Here is a 23,271-nt window from a genome sequence, read left to right on the forward strand (position 1 = left end):
CTGCATGTTACCCTGCCCTTCCAGGCACTTCCCTACACTGCCCCCTACTGTGAGCTCACGGATTTGATTACATGTTGTGTGGAGTGGGGTTGTAGATATTGACAACTACATCAGTGTCACCTGGAAGGAGGCAGCTGTTTACTTGCCTGTTGGCCAGAAACACTTCCTGGAGCGACACGGTGCCAGGACATGTTGTGGAGTCCTTCTACCCCCTGGTGGCCTAAAAACAATGAAGGACGCTTTAAGTAAAACATTGAATGCAGGATTTTTACTTCCACTCAACTGTTTTACATGTTTATACTGTTAATTTTATTAAATAAAGGATTTGTCTTTTATTCTTTCACTATGATGTGTAAAAATGTGAATGTGAAATAAAACAGAATGAACATGAGAAGAAATAAAAATGTCTCTTTCATTTCTACATATTATTTATGCTGTTCTCTATTGGGGTACACAGAACCACTGATCTGATTCTTAACAAATCAGAGAATTGCACTTCCAGCCCAAACCGAGGTGACATACTTGTTCCTGATCGGCCCAGACCGGGCAGAACGACGTGTTTACTGTGGCTCACTTGTTTTTCAGAGCATCCTTCCCTCGCCAGGCAGATTTTTGGCAGCGTGTGTGGAGAAAGAGCCGTCCTCGGAGCTCCACCAACCCCTGAGCTGAATGAGAAGGAGCCCGGCGGCGATGACAGGGTGTCAGCGGGGGGTTAAGCTGTGACCCAGATTCCTGCATGAGTCTTTGTCCTGGAGGAGAGAGAAGATTCCTCATTCATCCCACTCAGGACCGAGCAAGAGGCTCGTGCTTTATGGATTAATTTGGGTCCATGTGCAATTGAGAAGCTTTCCAGATATTTGTTCATATAGTATTTGTTTCATTTTAAACCTGGACATTGAGTTGTGCTGTAAAGGCCCCTAGAGTTAAAGTCACATCCAGCCTCAGTTTGGTTGTTTCTTTAGTCGTTCTGCTTATTCACCATCTCAACCCTGATGTCTGGAGCTGCTTTATAATATAACTTTACATTTTAGAATTATAATTTAAACCTCTGTTACAACAGCTATTCCGTATGTTGTGTTTATTTTCTCAATGTTTTTCAGTCACAAAGCAGATACAGCAGAAATTTTTTTACTGGCTATTTTACTCAGAAAAACAAAGGAATTTCCAATCATTTCCATCATTTTCCAATCATTCACCATGAAAATTAACTTTCAGCATAAGAAGCCACGTTGGTTTTTACATCAGTGTGTGGTTTTTATGGATTGTTGTCGGAAGTCACTGTTCCCTGAGTCCCACAAAGCTGCTGATGTGACTCTGGGGTTTTAAATTATTTATGCCTGTTTTGTCCTGCTGCTTATTTAGAGCAGAGCACTTTCAGCTCTCAAATTCAACACCAGACCACAGCATTTCCAGATAATATTACTGCTTATAGTTTTTTAAATTAATTCTAAATGTAATGGTTGGAACTCCAATAATAAAAATTAGATTTAAAAGCTTCAGTGACTAAACCTGGCCTCATCACTCCCTTGTTTTTATTTTTTCAACTAACTGGTTAAATTTAATTGAAATAAAGGTATGGTGGCTTCTCAGTCAGTCTTGTAGGACAAATGTCACCACTGATGAACAAAGACATGTTTTGTTCCGACATGAACGACAGTGAAGCTCCAGACTCTGGAGGTGTTGTCAGTGCCGTGCACAGTGAGAAGTCTTGGCAAGTGTGTCTGTTGTCCTGTTGTATCTCTCACGAACACACACGCAGGGTTTTGTCAGGAGGGGTGAATGTGGGAGGTGTCCTTGGTTTAGGGTGGGCAGTTTTTCGTATAGTCCTTATTCCGTGAACCCCCTCCTTCCTCCTTCCTCCTTTATTCTCATCTTCCCCCTCTTTTATCCGAGTGTTTGTGGCCCCCACATTCTCACAGCGACTCAGAGCCGTGGAGCGTCACATGGTAAGAACACTGGGCCTCACACTAAACAACAAACCTCAAAAACTAATCTGCTCTGCATTTCTGCTTCTTCCTGAAACTTTCAAACGAAATATTAGTGTTTGAGACGATGACGAAAACTTGGCTTTTCTCATGACTTATTGATGAGGGATGGATTTGGAGGAGGGCGGTGCGCTTGGAGGGGGGATTATTTTTTGTTTTCTTCCTGTGCGTCTTTGTTTTGCATCTCTCTGATATGCCTGTTAAAAATCTGTTAAAACCGTTCTTTGCTTTTTATTCTTATTTCAGGATGAACTTGAGAAAATCCTGAATATGTCAAAGCAATAACAAAGACTTGAAGTATTATATCTAAAGCTACATATATACAAGATGAACTGGGCTTTTTATTTTTTGAGTTAAAACACGGTCAACATGTCTACAGAACCAGCACTGGGACCTGATGTTACTTATTGTTGATGCAAAACTATTCAGGAAAGAAATTTTCTGTTTTGTTAATTCACTGAGCTAAACTGATTTTTTTAACATTTGCTCCTTGAATACTTCACTGGAGAGATATTGGTTGGACGTCAGGTCATGTTAAGCTCAGACAGACACAATGTTTGCGTTTTAAAAACATTTGAAAAATATGTTTATGCTCAATGAGACCACAGAAATGTTCTCCACATGCTGATTGTTGAACTTAAAACTCACACTGATCTAATTCGCATGGAAAGATGCACAATGAGCCATGTGGTTATGGATAAATTACTCTGAAGTCTGGCCAGAGTAGATAACCCACTTTATACTTTGGCCACCAATACCCGTTTAGATCACAGAAAATCAGTCCTTTTAATGTACCACGATCACTGAAAATGTTGAATTTAGATTGGCTCACAAGTGTTTCTTAATTTCTTGTAACATACTAGGAAATTGGACACAGGTGTGCAGGCAGGTCCATCATCTCATAATATAACTGGCTTTCTTGGTTTTTACAGAAATTATGACGATGTCTGAATGCAGTGCCCCCAACCTTCGTCCATAAATAAATAAATAGATAAATAATGGTAGCCACATCATTTATAACCCCTGCAAATAAAGCATACTAATTTATCATTGATTATATATTGACAAGTTTATGTAGGACATATTTAATTTAAGCGTGGTGGAAAGTAAGGGGTGAGCTGATTCTGCTGTATTGTCTTTGGTTACGTTCACCTGTCTGCCTCACCTGGTGCTTCATTACTGTCCTATCAGCACTAGTTAAAACTGGGCCTGCAAAAGGTCAAGCTAGTAGTGAATTTTAAGATCACCCCCTGCTGGACCACGAGGCAAATTACATTAAACGACCTAGACTTTTTTTTTTTTTTAAATGCCACATTCAAACAAATTTTCAAAATTGAAATTAAAATCCCTGAACTTCAGCGGTTTATATGCTGAATTTTAATGTTAGGAGAGCTCATGACATTTTTCAAATTGGATTTAGCCTAAGCACAACATGTGAATTATGGTTATTAGTCTGTGGTGTTTACAATGCGATTGTGGCTCTAAGTGGTGCCTTTTTTAAACCTGTGACATAACTTTATTTAAAAGATAATTCTGTTTTATGTCAACTTGGTGTATTTATCTTAAATGTGGCTGTCATGGCTCTGAGGGTTGTGCTAACTTTGCATTCCACCTCCATTGTAGAGATTCACGGAAACAAAGAGTCGTGTGTCCATCACTTCAAATATAACACGTGTCAGAATCAACATCTGTGCAAACACGATCAGTTTCTTGTGATTCACTGCCTTTTCGGTTGGGTTGCTTCCTGTCAGCCATCTTTATTGGCTCCTCAGCTGTTTACTCCAGTTAAATACGGTCAACTTCAGTGAAATGGCTTGTCCTTATAGTATTCCACGTACAGCCAGATAAGTTAACATAGTTCGCATAGCCATTTTAGGCAGCAACTATGTATGTTAACTTTCCTTAAGACTGGACTGACTGGGGAGCTGCGGGAGGCTCTCATTGCTTCCCCTCTTTTGTGCAAGTATCATTTACCTGAACCTCTGCAATGGAGGTGGCCAGTGCAAAGTTATCATGGCCCATAGAGCTGTAACAGTCACATCTGGGGGAAATATGTCAAGTTGAAATAAACATATATTTCAAGTCAATATAATCAGCGGGTGTCTGTGGTGCTGTGCGGAGGAAAGGAGTGGAAATCAAGTCCCCCAGGCTCCGACCAGCACTGTGCAAATGTGTTCACAATTTGACAGTATCTAATTAGTGAAACTACTCTTTATGTGTAATGGAACCTGTGAGGTCAGGACCTTTAAACTGCTGTATTCTTAGACGACCCTTATGTTTGAAGCTGTTTCCGATTTTCACTTTGCCATCTTGCCTTCAAATGCAAGCAGCAGGAGTTTTTCTGTGTAGAAAACATTTGGGATAGCAAACGGACAGAAAACCAGTTCTCTAAGTAAAGGAAGGACTTTTGACTACAGAATATATATACTAATCTGTGCAATACGACCTATAACAAACAATCGTACAACTTGTCACAAACTACCGTTTACACTGCACTGCTAATATGTGGCCAGTGTATCTAGACACACACTGAGCTCAGTTTATGTGTTTGGTTTTAATGAAGTAGATTAAAAACATAATTGTACCAAAGTGCCTGATTTGTGAAGTCGTTAATTTGTTCAGGCAGCACAAAAAAACAAACAGCTCATGATGATCAGGAGCACAATGTTCTGATTTAATTTCCCATCTCATTAGCAACAGCATCAGGAACAGGAAACTGTTTTTAGACACTGACCCAGGGGCGCAGTGGCACACAGGGCATGAATGTTTTTACTCTAATTAATCCAGACTCTAATTGTTTACATAAATGCAGAATGCAAATGCAAAAACAGACTGAGAAACAAAAAAAAAACAGACAAAAGGAAATATGAACATTTTGATAAGTGTAAATTATTTATTTTCACATTAATATTTAAATAAATATGCATTTAATAATTTATGACAAGAGTTTAACTATTATTAGCCACTTAGTTATCACAGATGCATCATAGTTATTATTGAAATCATTTATTTGAAATTATTTCCTGCAATTTTATTCTACCTTTAAAATATTGAAGTATTAATCAACTTTAATTCTCTTTTTATGTTTTCGTATCATTTAATGCTATTTTCATTGTCTCCATATTTTGCTTTCTATGTAAAATGTGAAAATAAATGACCATGAGTTTGGTGGTCCACTACCCCCATTGTCCACTCTTCAAACATCTAGCCCTCATGTGTCATGGTCTCCCTGGCCCTCTGACCCCCTGGGTTACTGATGCAGAGAATGGCATCAAAAAAGTCCTCCAATGTTTTTTTAAAGATCAGTAATGCTGATCAAATCCAGTTAACATATATAATAATTTAAATTATTATAATTTACACATTTTTCTGTCAAAACTGCAGCTGTGAGAGTTGATATATAATGATGCTAATTTCTTGTTTGTGTTTGATCCTGCACTGACCCAGCTGCTTTGCAGGGATCATTAAAGTTTCATTGTTCGGGATCTCTTGTGGAGAATTAAAATAACAATGCTGATTTACACAGCTGCCATACTCACATGGACGGCTTGAAATTTTCTGAACGTTGCCTTCAACCCACTCGTTCAGCAGGTGGTAAGAATACCTACAGAATGAAAAGAGAAAAGTCCTATTTAGTTCAATATTTATTTCTCCATCGATTTTATATTCAGATGTTAAGTTTACTCGAGTACTAATCAGCCTGTAAAAACTGTTGTATAATGTTTCCTGTGGCTCTGAAGAGAAATTCATATTATTTCAGGCTCTGGTGTTTTTTGTTGACATGCAGCGTCACGGTTCCTGGGACGGTCTGTTGGTCCACTACTTTGTTTCAGACTGAAATATGCCAACAACAGTTGAGCATTTTGCAGCCATGACTCCCAGAGAATGAAGACTATAAGATTTTAATCCGTGGATGGATTAATGAAGGAATGAATGAGATTTAGCACAGACATGCAATTATTTTTGGTGATTGATTGACTTCATCTAGTATCTGGTGAAATTTTTATTTGTCCAACACTTTGATTTATAATCAAACACCTGAAAAAAACAATGATTTTTCAACTGTGCGCTGTGTTTACTGCTCATTTGCAAATATCAGCATGCTAACATGCTAAACTACGATAGAAATATTATACCTATTGAACACCAGCCTATTAACAGTGTCCCTTTGAAAATGTCTTAATGCCACAGTTAGCATTTAGGTCAAATCAGTGCTGTGTCTAAAGAGCTGCGAGTATGGATATGTTTTCTTTAAAACTGTCAATCTGTCTGCTAACAAATTAATTTATAAACTTACCATTTCAGCCTTGTTTTTTATGTAAAATTACCATTCCCAATTATTTAAACTGCAAGTTTGACCAGTACAGTGTTCAAAACAAACACAGTGTCCAAGGGGTCCATGGACTTTTAGCTCTGCTTTGATCTCCACCAGCGTCTGAGAAAAGGGAAACATTTGCATGTGCTGTTTTGCTTCCATCCTTGTATGTTAAAATGTTTAATTCTTTAAATAAACTGTGTCTCCTCATCAATCTAAAAATGTACAGGTCTCTTGTTTTATCACTGGCCTCTTCTGTTACGCATTTTGTTGACTTCTGGGTCAAAACCTGGGGCAGGAAGTATGCAGCATACTCACAGCACCGAGGCCATTTAGAGTCTGACTGAGGTGTGTATATTCAGGAGTAGTTTATCTCCCAACTTCATTATCTGGAGAGAAATTCAATCAGTCAGACTAACATGTTTACACGTAAAAGTAACTCAATTAGTCAGAATAACACAACAGCATGCAAACATACTGCGCTGATATCAAATCTATGAGCTGAAGGGGGATAAAATATACTGCTCCAGAAAATAAACTGACTTTGAATTTTTTTTGACAAATGTTCATCTACAGCCACAATGAGCATCCTGCCCTGCAGCTTCTTCTTCCTCCTCCTTATCTGCCTCCCCATCCTCACTGAGGCCAAGCGGCAGTCTGGTCAGGGGAAACCCGACAAACCCCGCCAGCCTCCACCGTCCCCGCCACCGGCCAAGAGACCCAGAAATCGCTCAGTGCCCGGCTCTGGAGAGCTGACCACCAAAGAGGGACACCACTGCACGTGGCAGACGTCTGGTGAAGGCCTGGTGAGCCTGCTGGTGAACTGCAGCATTGAGACACTGGGAGAGCAGCAGAGGTAAAGGAAGCTTCAGCAACAACATGTCACCTGACTGCAGAGTGCAATGTGCACTAGATTACACTAGATAGGACGTAATAATTCATTCAATGCCCTTAAATTTATGGCACCTATAAAACTGTCTATAGAAGTATCCATGTTCATCATTTGAAAATGTTTGGAGTTGACTTCCTGAAAAGGACCTGGAGCTGATTATTCAAATCAGTGCTAAGCAGTGTAACTCCGAAGCACTTCCTAATTAGCAATGCAAATATTTTTCTCTTCAGGTACTGGTGTCGTTATGCTGGTAAACCAGACCTCTGTCAGGGCTATGGGGTGAAGTCCAGCCAGTACTGGAAGCAGCTGGTGGGTAAGCTGAAGAAAAGGCAGAACGCCTGTGAAGGAGAGAAGGTCATGAAGGCCAAAACCTGCAAAAAGGCACCTGCAGAGGCCCACATGAAACTCGCCCAACGCAGTGGAGAGGAGGAGAGGAAGGGAGGGAAGAAGAAAGTATCACTGGCCAGTAAGAGTTCAGATGGAGAGAAGGCAGAGAGGAAGAAGAAGAAGGATGAGGAGGAAGAAGAGCAGAAGAAGAGAGAGGAGATAATGGAGTTTGAGGAGGAAGGAATGGTGAACGACATGGAGCCCGTGCAGAGTTATTGCAGCGAGGGATGGCACGCAGTCTGCTCCTTCTTTGTAAAGTTTTTTGAGGGTTGACGGGAAAGCTAACTTTCAAAACATGATGGTGCAATTTCACAATCTGAAAACAATGGAAATAAAGATGTTTTTAAATTATACGGGATGCACCAAGCAGCTCATTTGCAAAAATTTCTTATTTTATTTTCAACTATAAAATACGTCATATTTTTCAATATCATTAAATAATAAGCATCAAAGTTCAATTAAAACTTTTTACTCACTGGCATGAATTTGGTCTTAAGATAAATAAATAAGGAACTTTTAACAAATTCAACTCCTGCCATCTAATGTGCATGGTTATAATGGAATGGATTAAAACCAAACACTAATTATATAAAACTATTAAATCAAACTTATCAACGATATAGTTCATTCTAAATGTCCCTCCCAGTCATCAGAATCACAGATCACCTGAAAACCTGTTTTAATTGAGGAAAATTAACCTAATTTATGTTCTGTTTGTGTTAATTGAGCATATTTAGATTTAAGATGTGTTACGATTGTTATGCTATGTCATGTTTTTCATAGTTTGCTTTGTTCTCTAGAAATATTTTTGTCCAATTTATCATTATTTCTGGAGACTGTCCTATCATAAAATGTGACCCCATAGGGGCTCCTGTTTCCAAACAACGACCAACCATGACCACAATCACTATATAATTTGACCCTGTTTATTGCTGTAACCATGACAAATATCTTTAAGTAATTATTAAGTTTAATCGAAACTATAATCATTCCTTAAACCAAGTTGGTTTTTGCCCAAACAATAGCATTGACAAATCATAAAAGGGTCAGTTATTTATTTTTCCACAGTGATTTTTACCAGATTAACTGTGGCTAATTCAGTAAAGGCTTCTTTGGGTTGTATCAGAGTGTAGGGACACATGAATTATATGGGTACTTAGGATGGATGACCTGTTGTATTTCTGTGACATGAAACTAATATTTGCAAATAAACTTTGTATAACTTCGTAAAAACAATCAGGTTTTAGTTCGATGTGATGTGTTAGATCTGTGTAGCATTTTTTATATTTCCTGAAGAAATGTTAACACTGTTTCTGAAATTCCACAATAAAAACAAAGACCTTAAAATCAACAAATGTGTTTCCTGTTTCAAAATGCAAAAACACACATTCACCTCAGAGATGCACATTGTTATCAATATACATGTTTGCTGCTATTAATGTTACGTTTTTGCATTTGACTGGTTAATAGACTTCAAATTTTTCATGAGTTTTGTCTCTAAGGATGCTGACATTTTATGTGGAGTCCCACAAGGATCAATACTTGGTCCATTATGATTTAGCTTACATACACTACCTCTCAACTATCAAACATAGTTGCACATGATTATGCAGATGACACATAGTTATAACCTATGTCTCTCAGCCCTGTTCAAATACTGTACGATATGAGCCAAAAAAATTGGATGCCCCAGCCTAATAACGACAAGATGGAAATCCTTGTTGTTAGTGCTGAGCTTCACTGGCACAAAGTCTGCAATTTTCTATCCTCCTCTGTTTTTATGGATTATAACATTTAACATGTTGCAAATACTATATAAACATAATTTAATATCACTTTAAGGATAAATCTAGATACAAGCATTCATTTCCTGTTAGTTGGACTATTGCAATGCTATGTTGATAGGTCACGTAAAAGACTTAGGTGAGACTAATTCTGTTTATATCCATAAATGTCAGTGTGCTGTGCTAAATTACGAAGCACATCAAAACTGCAGGAAATTCTCATCAGTAATTATTAGATATAAAAGCTGAAATTGTTCTTATTTAGTAAGGGAATGCAAAGACTGTGGCTTTTTACCAGAAAACACTGATTTGTGCAGTATGATTTTAATATTTGTGTGGCCTTCTTCTTCCATCAGTGAACACTGTGTACATGTCGGTGCATTCAGTCTGATGACCCTTCAGGGAAACCTTGGAGGCGCAGCCACATTTCAGATATTTCATTGTTCTGTCTCATCAATTTATGAATTATAGATGAGGAACTGAGTGACCTATTGTGTCCTCTCTGGATGTTTTTTTCACTTTCTGCCTCACAATGATTCTTGTCCTGTTCCAGATTATTGATCCATAACAAAAAGAACGGAGAAGAAAAGGAGGGAAACATAAAGCGAGTGGGTGGCTTATCAGACACTACTGTTACCTTGTGATTATTGTAGTGGCACTTTTCTTAATAGTTCTCTCCCACTGATCTGTGACTGCCTTTTGCTGCTGTAAACTGCTCTGTTGTCCTCTGTGAAATGAAGAGATCTCATGAATTTTCAGAAAAAGATAAATAGCTCCCCAGGTAAAGAAAGGTTTCTTCCCATAACGGTTTTAGCATTCAGTCCCATTTATCTTCTGTACCTACTGAAATCACCCACCTTTACGCTGGGAGATGAGTACCTTTTGTTTTTTTCAGAAGTTCCTTAATGCAGGTTTACTTCAGTGGAACTATTTCACATTGGAAGTTATAAAACCATGTACAGGCGAAGAAAAGCAGCATGTCTCACTAAGACATGGACAGGTCAAAGTTGTCCAAACCTGCAAAGTACCCTGGTATATGCGATGGATGGGTTTTGTAATAAACAGCCAAAAAATATAAGGACCATTATATAACCCATAAGGATTATATAATGTTTGTCACTCAGGTAGAAGTCTGGGAGGTTTAGGTTGAGACTCATCCTGATGTAAATCCACTCAGTATTCCAGTCAGTGAACAGTCATTGTTGATTTAATAATAGAACACCGAACTTTGCAATAGAACAATTCCAAAAGACAAAAAAAGGGGAAGAACCAGGAATTTGGAGAGGCTGGACACTGCTCATTCGTTACCATGCCAGCAACACAAGAGGTGGTGTGTGTGTGCATGCATGAGTCTCTGTTGTAGTGAGATCTACAGCAATTGTACAGGACGTACAAAGTAGCTTGCAATTAGTTTTAAAGGGGTTGTATGATTCAGCACACACAAGTGTGTATTTGTTCTCACACACGCGCGCACACACAGAAATCAGTGGTCCCTGAAGCAGGATTTGTCAGAGCTATAGATGCTATGCTCCTCCAAACACCACCTTAGAGGAATACGAGAACTTCCTGGACCACTTGACTAATGATGCACGAGGACGCTATCCCTTAATTATAGCCAGAGATTTCAACGTGCGGGCCACTGAATGAGGTAGCACACAAACGAATATACGACGCAGTGTGCTCTTGGAAGATAGCAACGAGGCCAGACAAGTTCCTTCTGATCTACAATGACAGTATGAGAGAAGGAGTTTTCCCTAAAAAAAATGGAAAATAGAACAGTTAGTGCTAATTCCTAAAGATAAGAGACCACCAGATGACCCATCTTCTTACCAGCCTTTATGTATGTTACATACAGTGGGAAAGGTATTTGAGAGGATAATTTGCAACCATATGGAGGAAATGATTGAGAGCAAGTGGGGACTAACGGCTTCCGAAACGGCCGCTCAACTATAGATGCATTGAACCTTGTTGTTACCTGAGCCAAGCAAGCGATAGTGGGAAAGAGATGGAGAAGAGGCACCAAAAACTATTGCGCAGTGGTGACCCTAGATATTAAAAACGCTTTTAATACAGCTAACTGGAATCGCATCTTAATGGCGCTGGAGGCAATGAAGATACCCGTATACATCCTCAGGATTATTGCGGATTACTTCAAGGACGGAGTCCTCATATACAATACAGACAATGGGCCAGAGGAGTATAATATTACTGGAAACGTCCCGCAGGGTTTGATGCTGGGGCCACTCCTGTGGAATATAATGTATGATGGTGTGTTAAAAGTCGAGGTACCAAACGAGGCAAAAATTGTAGGTTTTGCCTATGTTACTGCTATTGTATTATTGACAATGCAGAGCAGAAGACAGAAGTCATGCTAGTAACAAGCCGAAAGACCAGGAAGGATATTACAGTGAAAATAGGCAACTATAATATAACAACATGGCCAGTAGAAGCAGCACGAGCTAAGTCCCCCCGCGAGATAATGCTGGAAGGTGGTCCTGCGGGGAACAGGACACAGAGCAGTGGGTAGAGGTGTTTTAGTGGGTGTGAGTCCCACAGTACCGAAAGGTCTGGCTAAAACATTTCACCTCCACCAAAAAAAAACCACACACACACACACACACACTAATCTAAAGACCCAGCTTTTTGTTTGGCTCAGTCACAGCAGTCAGGTAAATTCTGCAGTCATTCATCTACTCCTGCATACATTCACATGTGAATCCTGAGAATATGATGATGTTGAAATTACAAAGTGCCAACACGCTAAGATTCAAACATTTAAAACAAACCTTAAATTAAAAGCTGTCAGCATTAGGCACTTATTTAGCTCTATAATCCACCCATTTCACCGATGGCCATACTGCCACAAGATTGGTTTTTGTTATCAAGTTATTGTTCCAAGGTTTTAGGGGACAATTTGTTTTTTTCAAGTTTTAAATCGACTATCATCAAGTCTCACAAGCTGGGATGCACATTCTTATTTTTGATTATATTACTGATATTGCTGTTTATTATTGAGATTTTAAATAACATTAAAAACTGCCACTGAAATGTTTAAGTCCAAAATATAACATCCACAACCCACCTCATTGTTCACAGATGCTTTGGACACACTGCTAAACATGAACACCAAACACCAATTTCACACCATATACCTACCTTGTTCCAATTATGCTAACGGCAGACGGTTATGATTAGAGTAAAGGATCGGGGACTTAAATGAATGAACTCTCACTACCAAAACACTTATTCATTACACACAAAAGCGGGATTTGGCAGACATACAGCATTGGACTGCATTTCAGATAAATTCCACTTTAGCTTTATCTTTGTTTTCATGCTGCAGTTGAGACTCTGATCATAGAGTAGACCCCAGGGGATTCAATTTAAGGCTCACACAAGAGCAAATTTGGAGAGGAAAAAAAAAAAAAAAAAAAAAAAATATCTGTATTACCTGTCACAGGCCATTATTAGGCATTCCATTCAGGACTCCAACAGCAACATCATAATCACCTCTCCCACTTCACATCTCCATGGATGAATGATTGTCTTTGTACACACGCACACACACACTCCTACCTTAACAGTGAACCGACTATGCCAAAAAAATAAAAAACACAAAGAGATACAACTTTTATATCTAAAGGTTCACTTTTATAATAAGTACAAAACTGTCTTGTAGTTTTCTTTTGAAAACTATCAAGAGGGGACCTGTGGCCCTGGCCGATCTGGGATGAAATAAATAAGAACACCTTCACACCGTGAAGTGGAACTGTGGTAAAGAAATTGGGAAACGCATGCAAAAGCTGTCCTTATCCTTTCAAAAATAAGTAAACTGTATTGCCTTTAATATTCACACATCCTGCTTTAAGTTCTGGTAGCTGTGAAGTTGGGAGGTGGGCGCTCCATGGATCATACTTTTTTATGCAGCATCTCTTTCCCTGGATCTGGCCGTCCATGTGATGTAAACAAAAACATTACTCATCAGACCAGGCTTTTTCCTTCTGCTGCTCCCTGGTCCAGTTTGGATGCTGTCGTGTCCATTGTAGGAGCTTTCAGTGCTGGACAGGGGTCAGCATGGACCACTGTGACTGGTCTGTAAAAGCCTCACCCACAGTGAGCTGGAATCACTGTGTTCTGACATCTGTCTGTCACAGCAGCAGGACGGTTTTCAGCAATTTATGCTGCAGCAGCTTTTCTGTAAAATTGGAGCAGATGCCTTTGGTCATGATGAGCACCACTGAGCCTTGGGTGTTGTTAGATCCCAGTAGGCCCTATACAGGATCAGCGGCATAATTATAACATGATTGAAAGCAGTGAGCAGTGAACCTCTAAAACATACCCTCTTGGGTTAAAAGCCCCCTGCTGGAGAGTGTGCAATGACAACTCTTGAATAGGTACATAAGCACACACACATTCACACACTCTCTCAGCAGGAAGCACCATGGGTCAGATCCTCCATAGATTCAGACACTAAGACCCCCCATGCTGGACGCTGGCTGTCTGCCTGTAAAGACTCAGGCCCAGCAAGGATCTGGCAGCTCTCCTCTTCAGCTCAGCTTGGCTTTTATTTCTCAGCTTTTCTTTACCATCTTCATTTTTCTTCTCCCCTTTAAATATTGTGCACACACACCTCCATGGACACGCTCACACAGATTCAAGGCTCCATTGGGCTGCAGATGAAGTCACTCAAGCTTCCTGGGAACAGATTTTTCTCTTCATGGTCATTTTTCTGGAATCTTTAATCCTTGAAGAATAATAAATACACACATTTATTGTCCAGAAGTAAAAATGCAGCTTCCAACAGCTGCACAAAACAGCCCTTTTAAAGTTAAGATTAAATCAAAAACTAACATACTGCTCTGTAATATTTAGACATTTGAATTTAACACATCTTTAAAAATCGTGTACAAACTGTCCACTGTGTATCATTATAACATGTATTTAATCAGGTAGTCTCACAGAGATCGGCTTCACGGCAGAGAGAGCTGGGAGAAAACAGCCAGTCACACAGACGCACTTGCAAAAAGCATCAGAAGCAACTACACACATCGCTAAGTTTTAAAGTTCATTTAAACATGATGCAAATTAGTGCAAGCCTTCCAAAGTTCAGTATTTACTTAGCTCATGTTTGTCCATCCCTGATTCAAATGACCCAGATGCAGCAGGTTTCTACTGCTCTCTGCTGGAAAATACTACTCATGGCAGCCAAAGTATAATTTCCAGAATAAAGTAAATCCAAAATAAAGCTAAGCTGATAACCAGAAATGAATAGAATTGAATTGACATGCAACTTATTATACTGTCCTTAAAAGGTCTTGAATGCTGTCAGTTAGCTAATGTCTTTTAGATGTCAAATGTGCTTTTCTGAGTTTTTATAGTCAATATGAATCTGGTGCACACAGACCTCCCTCTATATTTAGCATATTTGGGTCCAGTGCCTACAATGGTGGGAAATATCTCACTAAAGCTGGTCACGCACAACTTTTTGGGCGGATAGAATTGCTAATATTCAAAATTAGAATAACTACAGATTTTGTTCAAAATGTGCTGCTGAGTAGCTTGAAATGAGACACAGGAGCTTAACATCAAGAAAATGCAGCACCATTTAGGCTTTGTCTCTTACATCCATATCAGTAATAGCCGTGTGTATTTAATCTATATTGCAATTTAACTTTTTATGACAATGAAATAAAATTGTGAAACTGCACGATCTCAAAAACCCTGAGTGTGTGGCTGCATACACAATAAAAATACATGAAATCTCAGATCATATCATATTGAATAATACTTATGAATATTATGTCCCCCTATCCACACAGCTTGAATGTTATAAATGAGTAGGAAGTGATACTGAGGTAATGTTTACTATTTTCGAACACCAACAGACACATGACTGGGTCAGATTTCACCACCAGGAGTCGTCACTGGATCACTAAAGTCAAATCATGAGACAGTGAGAGAGCTGATGGAGAAGCAGTAACATCATATAGGCTACAGACTTGAATGGAAAATCGCTCATGTGTGTTGGTTTAGGTAGGGAACACAAATAGGGATCCACTTAAAATGCAGTAGCAGACAGCTGATGTCACTCCTCAACATCAAACCATCAACCAACAGTTAAACAATGTCACTTGTTTTACAGTCCTGGCAAGATTTTGATAAATAAAAATTAAAAACACAGTTTCTTGGCTCAGTGCTGCACCCTTCATGTTATCACCCATAGATCTGACAGATGGATGTACTTCAGCGTTCACATTAAAAACTGAGCATTTCTCACATCTGCTTCCAACATAACCTGTTTTCTACATCCAAAGGCTGAGGACAGGCAGAGAACTAACTCAGGCCTCATTCTCATCAGCATCAGTTTGATAAAATACACTACTACTTTAAAACACACAAATCCCCTCCCACTGAATAATCATTAAAATGTATATGGTTTGATTACAGTCTGGGCACAGTCGCCTGGATATTTCAAGACCAGCTGAGCCTGAGATAACACAGCGCCTACGTCAGTGTGTGTGTGTGTGTGTCTGTCAGATTGTGTGTAGTGGATGTTAATGTTTGAAAATGCCTGTAGATAACACTCTATCTTATTGTCCTTATATATACAGTATATTATATAACATAATTATATTCAATTTCTGTCCTTTACACTTAGTTTTTTTAACTTGAAATTGGGTGTCTATTTTTAAAGAATGAGATCTTAAAATTTTTATCATTTCACATTATTTTACACTGATAAAGTTTCTCCTCAGAGAATATGCTGTGGAGTCAATCTACTGTTAATATGACAGTCATGGTGTGTATGTTATTTCATGTTAATTCTGTAAACAGCCTGTTTACATGTTTAATCTGTGCAGTTTCTGGCCGAGGTCAAAAGGTTTGGCAAAGTTCTCCTTTCTGCTTTAATGAGCCATATATTTGAAGGTACTACCTCAGTGAGCCACAGTTTAAAAGCTTCTGTAACTGTGGATTCAGGCCAGACAATCATGCGATGGTGGTTTATTTTCTCATGTTGCTTTTATTTTGAAATAGCTCCATGCAGTTATCAAGATAGCTGCATAACCTGATCCAGCCTTTGCATAATCAGAGAAGGAAAACAGGTGAGAAGTCACGTTACTTCCCCAGAATATGTGCAGTTATTCTGGCTGATTAAACCTATTTAGCACCAACATGTGAATGACACTTTCTGGATGCTTCCGTTTGCTGATTGACAGAGCAAGACAGAATACACCTTCATGGGTCTTTTGTCCGGATTAGGTTTGATGGCTTAAGAAGTGCTCAGAATGACAATACAAGTGACCTTGTACAACATGACTCATCCTGAATGCTATTCACCAACAGATTCAACTGCAGGCAGCATACAAAACAATTTCAGACACATGGCTTTTCCTGATTTCTCTTTCTCCTTGCAAATTTAAGGAAAAGGCCATTTTCTAGCTGGCTGTTCTGGCTATTCTGAGCCAGGTCTTCAGGTTTTTAATAGTTTTTCAACAGCAGAGGTCTATGAAACAGACGAACGAGCTAATCTAAGTTGGAGACTGAGATATTAACCTTAACTATTGGCAAGTCATTGGTTTTATACACAGTATGGGGAGCACCACCAAATCAGAATAACGTCAGAATCAAGTTTAGGTGTAGTGAGAGCTTCGGATGCTTCACTGGAGTAATTACTAATCGTCAGGGCCATAAGAATAGACATGTTGTGCAGTGTCATGCTATGTCCAGGGTTACACTGGGTCATCCTGCAACCTAGATTCTCTACTCAGGCAAGTGCCAACTGAATCGGAGGAGCCAAACACAAATAGAGATCATAAAATATGAGTAGCTATAACACTGAGAGCATGTGTGGGATGCATGCAGGATCATGCCGACTAGGTTTGCTGCAGACACACCCACACCTTTGTCTCACCAACCTCAACAACATGAACGTGCAGTGAGAGCTTGTTTACCTCCCTGGATTCAGGCTGTAACCTGTCGATTAAAAAAACATGGCAATATGGATTTGTAATGGGTCTGACATCTGAAGGCTCAGTGGTGAAAGATACTCAACTAAATCAGTCCTGCAAGTCAAGTTTTAGGCTCCACTTTGCTCTGATAATTATATATTTTATTTCATATTATTTTTGCCATATTGATCAAACCAGTGACTGCTAAAAATAATTTCTGCTTTCTATTTCAGTACCTTGACTTGTTACTGGTTGCAGCTGTGCTTTTCCTGTGACACTGTGAGTATGAGAACTTGTATTTAAAGTGTATTGCTGACTACCATCAATCAGTACAAAAGATTTATTTGTCTCAGCTCATACTCTCTGCTGCTGTGTGTGTGTGTACACACCATTCATGTTGTCAGGTCAGAGAAATCAGATGGTAAACATCTGTTTTTAATGCTTCGTTAAAACTTTTGATTGCTGCATGTAATTACTGTCTGAATAATGTGGCTTAATGTGGCACCTGCAATTAAAGTGTAAAAACCAGTTGTTCTCCTTCCTGCAAATGCTTGTCACAGCCTCCTGAAATATTTCCATCATTATAATAAGCTGACCATAAACACCTCATTTCACTTGGCAATCCTCTAAAGCATGTTGCACTGGGACATGTTTGATCAGCCTGTATTGCCTGACTACTGTAGACCTCAGTACTAAATTCTACTTCTATTTCTGTAGTTGTAATATGTGGATAAGGACACATTGTTAAAAGTGCATAAAGTCAGCACTGACCAACTGACCCCACTAGGAGTAGAATAAAAATAGTTTCCAGTCCAAAGCTAGCGTTAGCTGACTAAGGAGTAAATGTGTCAGTCCAGTAGATGCTCTGGTTCCTGCTAATGTGACCCAAAGCACTAACGTTACCCAAAGCTCCAATTCCTCTCAAATCCACATCAGATCCACTCAATCCAAAGGTCCGATCATGACCATGCTAGGTGGCTAATGCTACCAAAACCAACAGGTTAGCTTGGAGAGGGGGTAGTATAGCATTGAGACACCACGACCTGGTTCTGGTTACCTGCATTTATTAGACTATGTGCTCACACTAATGTTTGAACCTTAAAAAATAAAGCAGAAACAGAGTCAGTGTGAAACATATAAGTGTTGGAATAACACTGAAAATTAAAAACATCAGTAACCATGAAAATTTAGTAACAAACCACAAAACTTGACCACAGTGGCCCTGAGATCGTCCTTAAAAAACTAACTAACTAACTAACTAGAACTAACCTGTATTTGAGTTCAACCATGACCCAGAAAAAACAGCTAATCCAATGAAAAACCATTATCTTCAAAATTCACAATACACAAAGTATTGATGATCACACCAACATCAAAAGTGAATCAAGGGAAATCTTCCCACTTATATACTATTCCTGCTTGCTGTTTAGTAGTATATTACTGAGTAGTATAAGAAAAAGACACAGAGACAGATTCTATAAATGCAGTCATAAACATAATGGTGCCATTCTGTAGTAATCCAAACAGACTTTGTCTGCCCTGATATGTAACATCAATCCATGAACTCTGGCACCGAATCCAGCCCTTGACACACCTCCAACAAATACTAGGCCCTGGCCAATGAGGCAGCTGATGGCAGCCAAGGTTTAGAATGAGCACCCTGTGTTTGTTTAAAGAATAATACATAGTAAAGCAATTCACAAATTAATGCTTATTTGCAACTTTTTGCAAATGCAAAGCATTTCCTGAACCATGTGTTTTTCATAACTAAAATATATATGTTAACAATTTGGCAAATGTGAAATTCAACCTGTTATTAAACTGCCAGGATTTATTCCTAGACGTCACAAGGAAGGTGGCTCATGTTTGAGGTCAGCCGACAAATTTGGTGTTAGGTTATGTTTAGAGCAGGGTTGAGTATTTAAATCATTTAAGTAACAGTGCTTTGATTTGATTTGGTAGACTTGAGATTAGAAAACACTACAGTGATACTGCATCTCCCTGCACAATCAATTTTCAATCAGTTTTTGTGTGGAAATTCAGAATGCACATAAGACATCTCAACCACGTTCCCTTGATCATGTGCCATATAACTGAGTAAATACTTTCTGGTTACTTAGGACATTTTAATACTGATGATCACAAAGGCAGATATGCCTTTATTATGAGATAGTGGTTCCTGAATGAGCACTAAAGATCCCAGTGTGTTTTGGTTGATGGTTTGCACCATAGAAACTAATCAACTTCAACACAGGGGTTCCACAGAGATCAATTTTAGGTACTCTTCTCTTTACGATACACAGTAGTCAAAGGAATATGTTCGTGTTTATGAATTCCATTTGTAGGCAGATTACACAATATTATATTAAACAGATGTGGATATACATATAATACTATCTATCTTGCGGTAGCAACTGCACATTAAAGGGAGACAGCTGAGGTACAACCAGCTGCATGGTGTTTGTCTCAGTAACAGCTTTCAGCTTTCCTCTGTATGACCTGTATGCAGAGCTCTTTGGAAACTCTTCCAAAAACATTGGAAAAAAGAAAATATTCCACTGGAACTACAACCTGGACACCATGATGACTAAAACCTTCCTCAATGATCAGCAGAATCTAGAAAAAAAGAAAATCCAATGCATCAAGCAGAAGTTGGCATTAAATGGAACTACAGCTGACAGGACATTGGGATGCAGTGGGCGCAATGCATCCTGGGTAGCTTTTGGGAATACGGTGTCCTTTTTCACTGTTTTCTCCAGTCATAGGGCATTAATAACATTTTTTACATCGATAATTATTCTATTCATACTCTCAGAAGTTATAAGTTTCTACTACCGAGCAGAGCGAAAAGCATTTTGAATTTAGTTTTTTGAGCCTATCAATGACTATTTACAAAAACGAAATTTGATCGTTAGTACTGATACTGTTTGCCCTTGACCAGTGACGGAGTCTTTATTAGTTTCATACTAACAACGTAAGTAAATGAAGATCAAAATGAAAAAAGCACATGGAAAGACTTGTGACTATTTCTGTTCTGGATCTCATACAAGTATGTCTGATAGTATTCTCTGCTGGACTGAAGTGCTTGTGGGAAATAGAGTCATACATAACCTTAGAGCTGTCAACATCATAAGAGAAATTCAGGTCATGTGACAGCCGACAGCCAATTAAGAGTGACCCATGGCCTCTTCTGATCCCTTTTGTCTCCGGGCCATGGAGTGGCTGCTACGTGAATGATAACTGTGCCAACTGGCAGCCCAGAAATCGTAACAGGAGCCAAAGGCTTTACAAGGTCTCCCTGACTGGCACTGACACTGTCTGTTTAACTGTCTGTCTGCCTGTTTAACTGCCTGTTTAAATGTCTGACTGACTGACAGACCCTGTCTGTCTGACTGTGTCTTTGCCTGACTGCCTGCCTTGTTGCCTCTGTCTGTCTGTCTGTCTGTCTGTCTGTCAGTCTTGCTGATTTAACAAAGGTGTCACAACCCTCCTCTCATTTTCAGATCTGTCAGGTTCCTTGTTGTAATGCTGACAGCTTCAGTTTAAACAGGGAGATTCCCAGATTAGATTTTACACACAAACAAAAAACTTCCAGGTCATATAAAGTGCAAATGTAACGGAAAAACATTTGCCTTTATTAGTAGAAATTAGTAGAAATTAGTAGAAAAGCCTACCATAAAACTCGTAAACGAGTATTTCAAAGTACACTGCTTAAAATATATAATCATCCTTTGTATTTTATGAATATAATGAAAAATTGTTTTTGATCAGCATGTTATATTTGTTGCAGTTAAGTAAATTACATGTTGATCTGCCTAAAATCTTTCCTTCTTGTGGTTAATTTACTGTGTTTCACAAAATCCTGATTTAGCAATGTGTACACAAGCAGCAGAGGTTTGCCAGTAAAGGTCATGCATTTCAATTACAAAAGAAAGAGACTTTAAATGAAATGTGAAAAGCTCCAACGGAGAGCACAAAATTAAAACTTTCTTTATACTTACTGCTTTTATAAATCATAGCCAATGTTATTGATTAATTACACTCAAGCACAAGACATTAAAACGGTCTGGGGAAAATAGTGTTTTTTCCCCCAACATTTTATGGACTGAACCTAATCACAATAATATCAATCACAATAAAGTATTAACTGATAACAAAATCATGGATGGATGGATGAATGTGTTATAATGTGAACGTGCTCTGTAGTGAGCAGAGTGTAACTCCTGCATGTATTATCATAATCCCTACCTTTCATAATGCAGCTATTTACCCTTTGACTCATCAGGTCAGTGCACAGCTGCACCCTCAGTACAACTGTTTAACCTGTGTGGTCTGGGCTTACTCTACAAACCCACACTTCCAACTTTGGCAGGGTCACATGAACAGCGCATGATAGATAAGAGTTTAAAGAGTCAACAGCCAAGACTGAAAATCCCACATTTCACCCTTACAAAGAGAAAAACTTTCTGCCAAAAGCAGATAATTTCATATAAACAAAAAACAGGCTGAATTTATATTATATATGAATTTATGTTAGATATTCCTAACTTTACTACCTTTTTATTTTCTATCACTGCAGAGTTTAATGTTACTATATAAAGAAATCTTTTTATCTGATGCAATACAGAGGCCATGCTGCAATTGATCTTGGCAATGCTTAGAAAGCCAGACATGGCTGTGGTAAATATTATCTTTATGACCATGTGAAAATAGTGTGTTAGGTAGTTGGGGTCTAAAGTCTCCCTGGAGATGACTCAGAGGTACACAGGCATGGGGGGAAAACCCTTCATTGGCAGGAGAGACAAGGAATCCTGAAGGCTTTGTGCAAAGTCTGGAAGCAGCTTTGCTCTAAGTCAAAGAAAACCCAAACACAGAATATTCAAATGTTAAATGTGAATGAGATGTGAATGAGATTATCCAGGTGTTGCCACAACTTGTAAATAATCTGCGTGAACACTTCACTTAAGAAGGATCACCACCTCTAGGGGGCACAAACAGAACCTTCACTTGTTGCTAAATGATGAAAACTTTGTCAGGCTGACACTTAAGTGAGATTTCAGGTTTTCTGGTGGACCAACTTCTGGAATAAATAAATAAATGAAGAAGTGAATAGCTCCATTTGGTGTTTCTGAAGGTAATGTTTAACCCACGGCTGAAAATCAATGAAGCCAAATAAACTTTAAAAATAGCAACCCTGTCAACATGATTGGAAGTCAAAACAGCTGTAACCGAGAAACAGAAGCTGGTTTTTATGTCTGAACATTAAAATGCTTTACAAAGTATCTTCAAAATGCATATTTAATTCAGTCAATGCTAATTAGAAAAAGTGCTTATCAAATGTATTTTGGTCTCATGTGTTGACAGCCATGTAACTCAAACACTCGAGAAAAAAAGCCTCACAGTGTTCACAGTGTCACCGTAAATTATATCACGTCCCAAACGTGTTACAAAGCCATCAGATAAACTCAACTCATGACCTTCATTATCTCACACAACACAGTCCAGAAACCTCAGCGTCATAGTGTCAATATGGCCTGATTTTATACCTCACTTTTAGATTCTGTTTAAATCTAACACAAGTCTGTCAACACAGCCGAGTGGACGGAAATAAAATATCATTTCAAAGGCAAAATATCAAATACCTGAATCCAACCATCATAAAATGGTTAAGAACTTTAAAATGGATCATGCTATTCTTCCGATAAAGTCAAAATCTCAGTCATGTCAGAGAAGAGGCAGTGGCTTTATGCAGCACTCTTCAGTAACCAATCTGAAGATTATCTCCAACACCAGCAGGGGTCCATCATGTCTCTCAAATAGCAGCTGAGGCTACAGGCTGAGGCATCCAGACCAAGAGGCCATGAGGCAGGGGACACTCCCCTCTTAGCTGGAAAGCACCCAGGTCAAATTTGCAACGATTGGTTGGCAAGAAACTCTGGTAACTTTTCATTGGCTCTTT

The 23,271-nt window shown here is 38.9% G+C and overlaps 1 protein-coding gene and 2 long non-coding RNA genes across 3 annotated transcripts; 1 reads left to right on the forward strand and 2 right to left on the reverse strand.

The window, feature by feature from the left end:
* Window positions 1-528: 528 nt before the first annotated feature.
* LOC113132005 (uncharacterized) lies at window positions 529-23,153 on the reverse strand. The gene is made up of 3 exons (XR_003295860.2): window positions 22,955-23,153; window positions 5,525-5,589; window positions 529-749 (listed from the first exon to the last, which is right to left on the reverse strand). It is a non-coding gene; the product is annotated as an uncharacterized LOC113132005 (long non-coding RNA).
* On the forward strand, window positions 1,848-8,849 carry fgfbp3 (fibroblast growth factor binding protein 3). The gene is made up of 3 exons (XM_026309802.1): window positions 1,848-1,946; window positions 6,877-7,156; window positions 7,423-8,849. The coding sequence occupies exons 2-3, from the start codon at window positions 6,882-6,884 to the stop codon at window positions 7,850-7,852; spliced, it is 705 nt and encodes a 234-aa protein (XP_026165587.1). The 5' UTR covers window positions 1,848-1,946; window positions 6,877-6,881; the 3' UTR covers window positions 7,853-8,849.
* On the reverse strand, window positions 13,089-18,818 carry LOC113132006 (uncharacterized). Its single transcript, XR_003295861.2, has 3 exons — window positions 18,582-18,818; window positions 17,280-17,337; window positions 13,089-14,107 (listed from the first exon to the last, which is right to left on the reverse strand). It is a non-coding gene; the product is annotated as an uncharacterized LOC113132006 (long non-coding RNA).
* Window positions 23,154-23,271: the final 118 nt, after the last annotated feature.

Source organism: Mastacembelus armatus, chromosome 15 (genome assembly GCF_900324485.2).
Source record: "Mastacembelus armatus chromosome 15, fMasArm1.2, whole genome shotgun sequence".
Lineage (NCBI taxonomy): Eukaryota > Metazoa > Chordata > Actinopteri > Synbranchiformes > Mastacembelidae > Mastacembelus > Mastacembelus armatus.

What these genes read in the sequence shown, in the direction of transcription:
- fgfbp3 (XM_026309802.1), top strand. Translation starts at nt 6,882, where the DNA reads ATGAGCATCCTGCCCTGCAGCTTCTTCTTCCTCCTCCTTATCTGCCTC. An exon ending in ACACTGGGAGAGCAGCAGAG is followed by an intron (nt 7,157 to 7,422) that starts GTAAAGGAAGCT and finishes TTTTCTCTTCAG; the next exon opens with GTACTGGTGTCGTTATGCTG.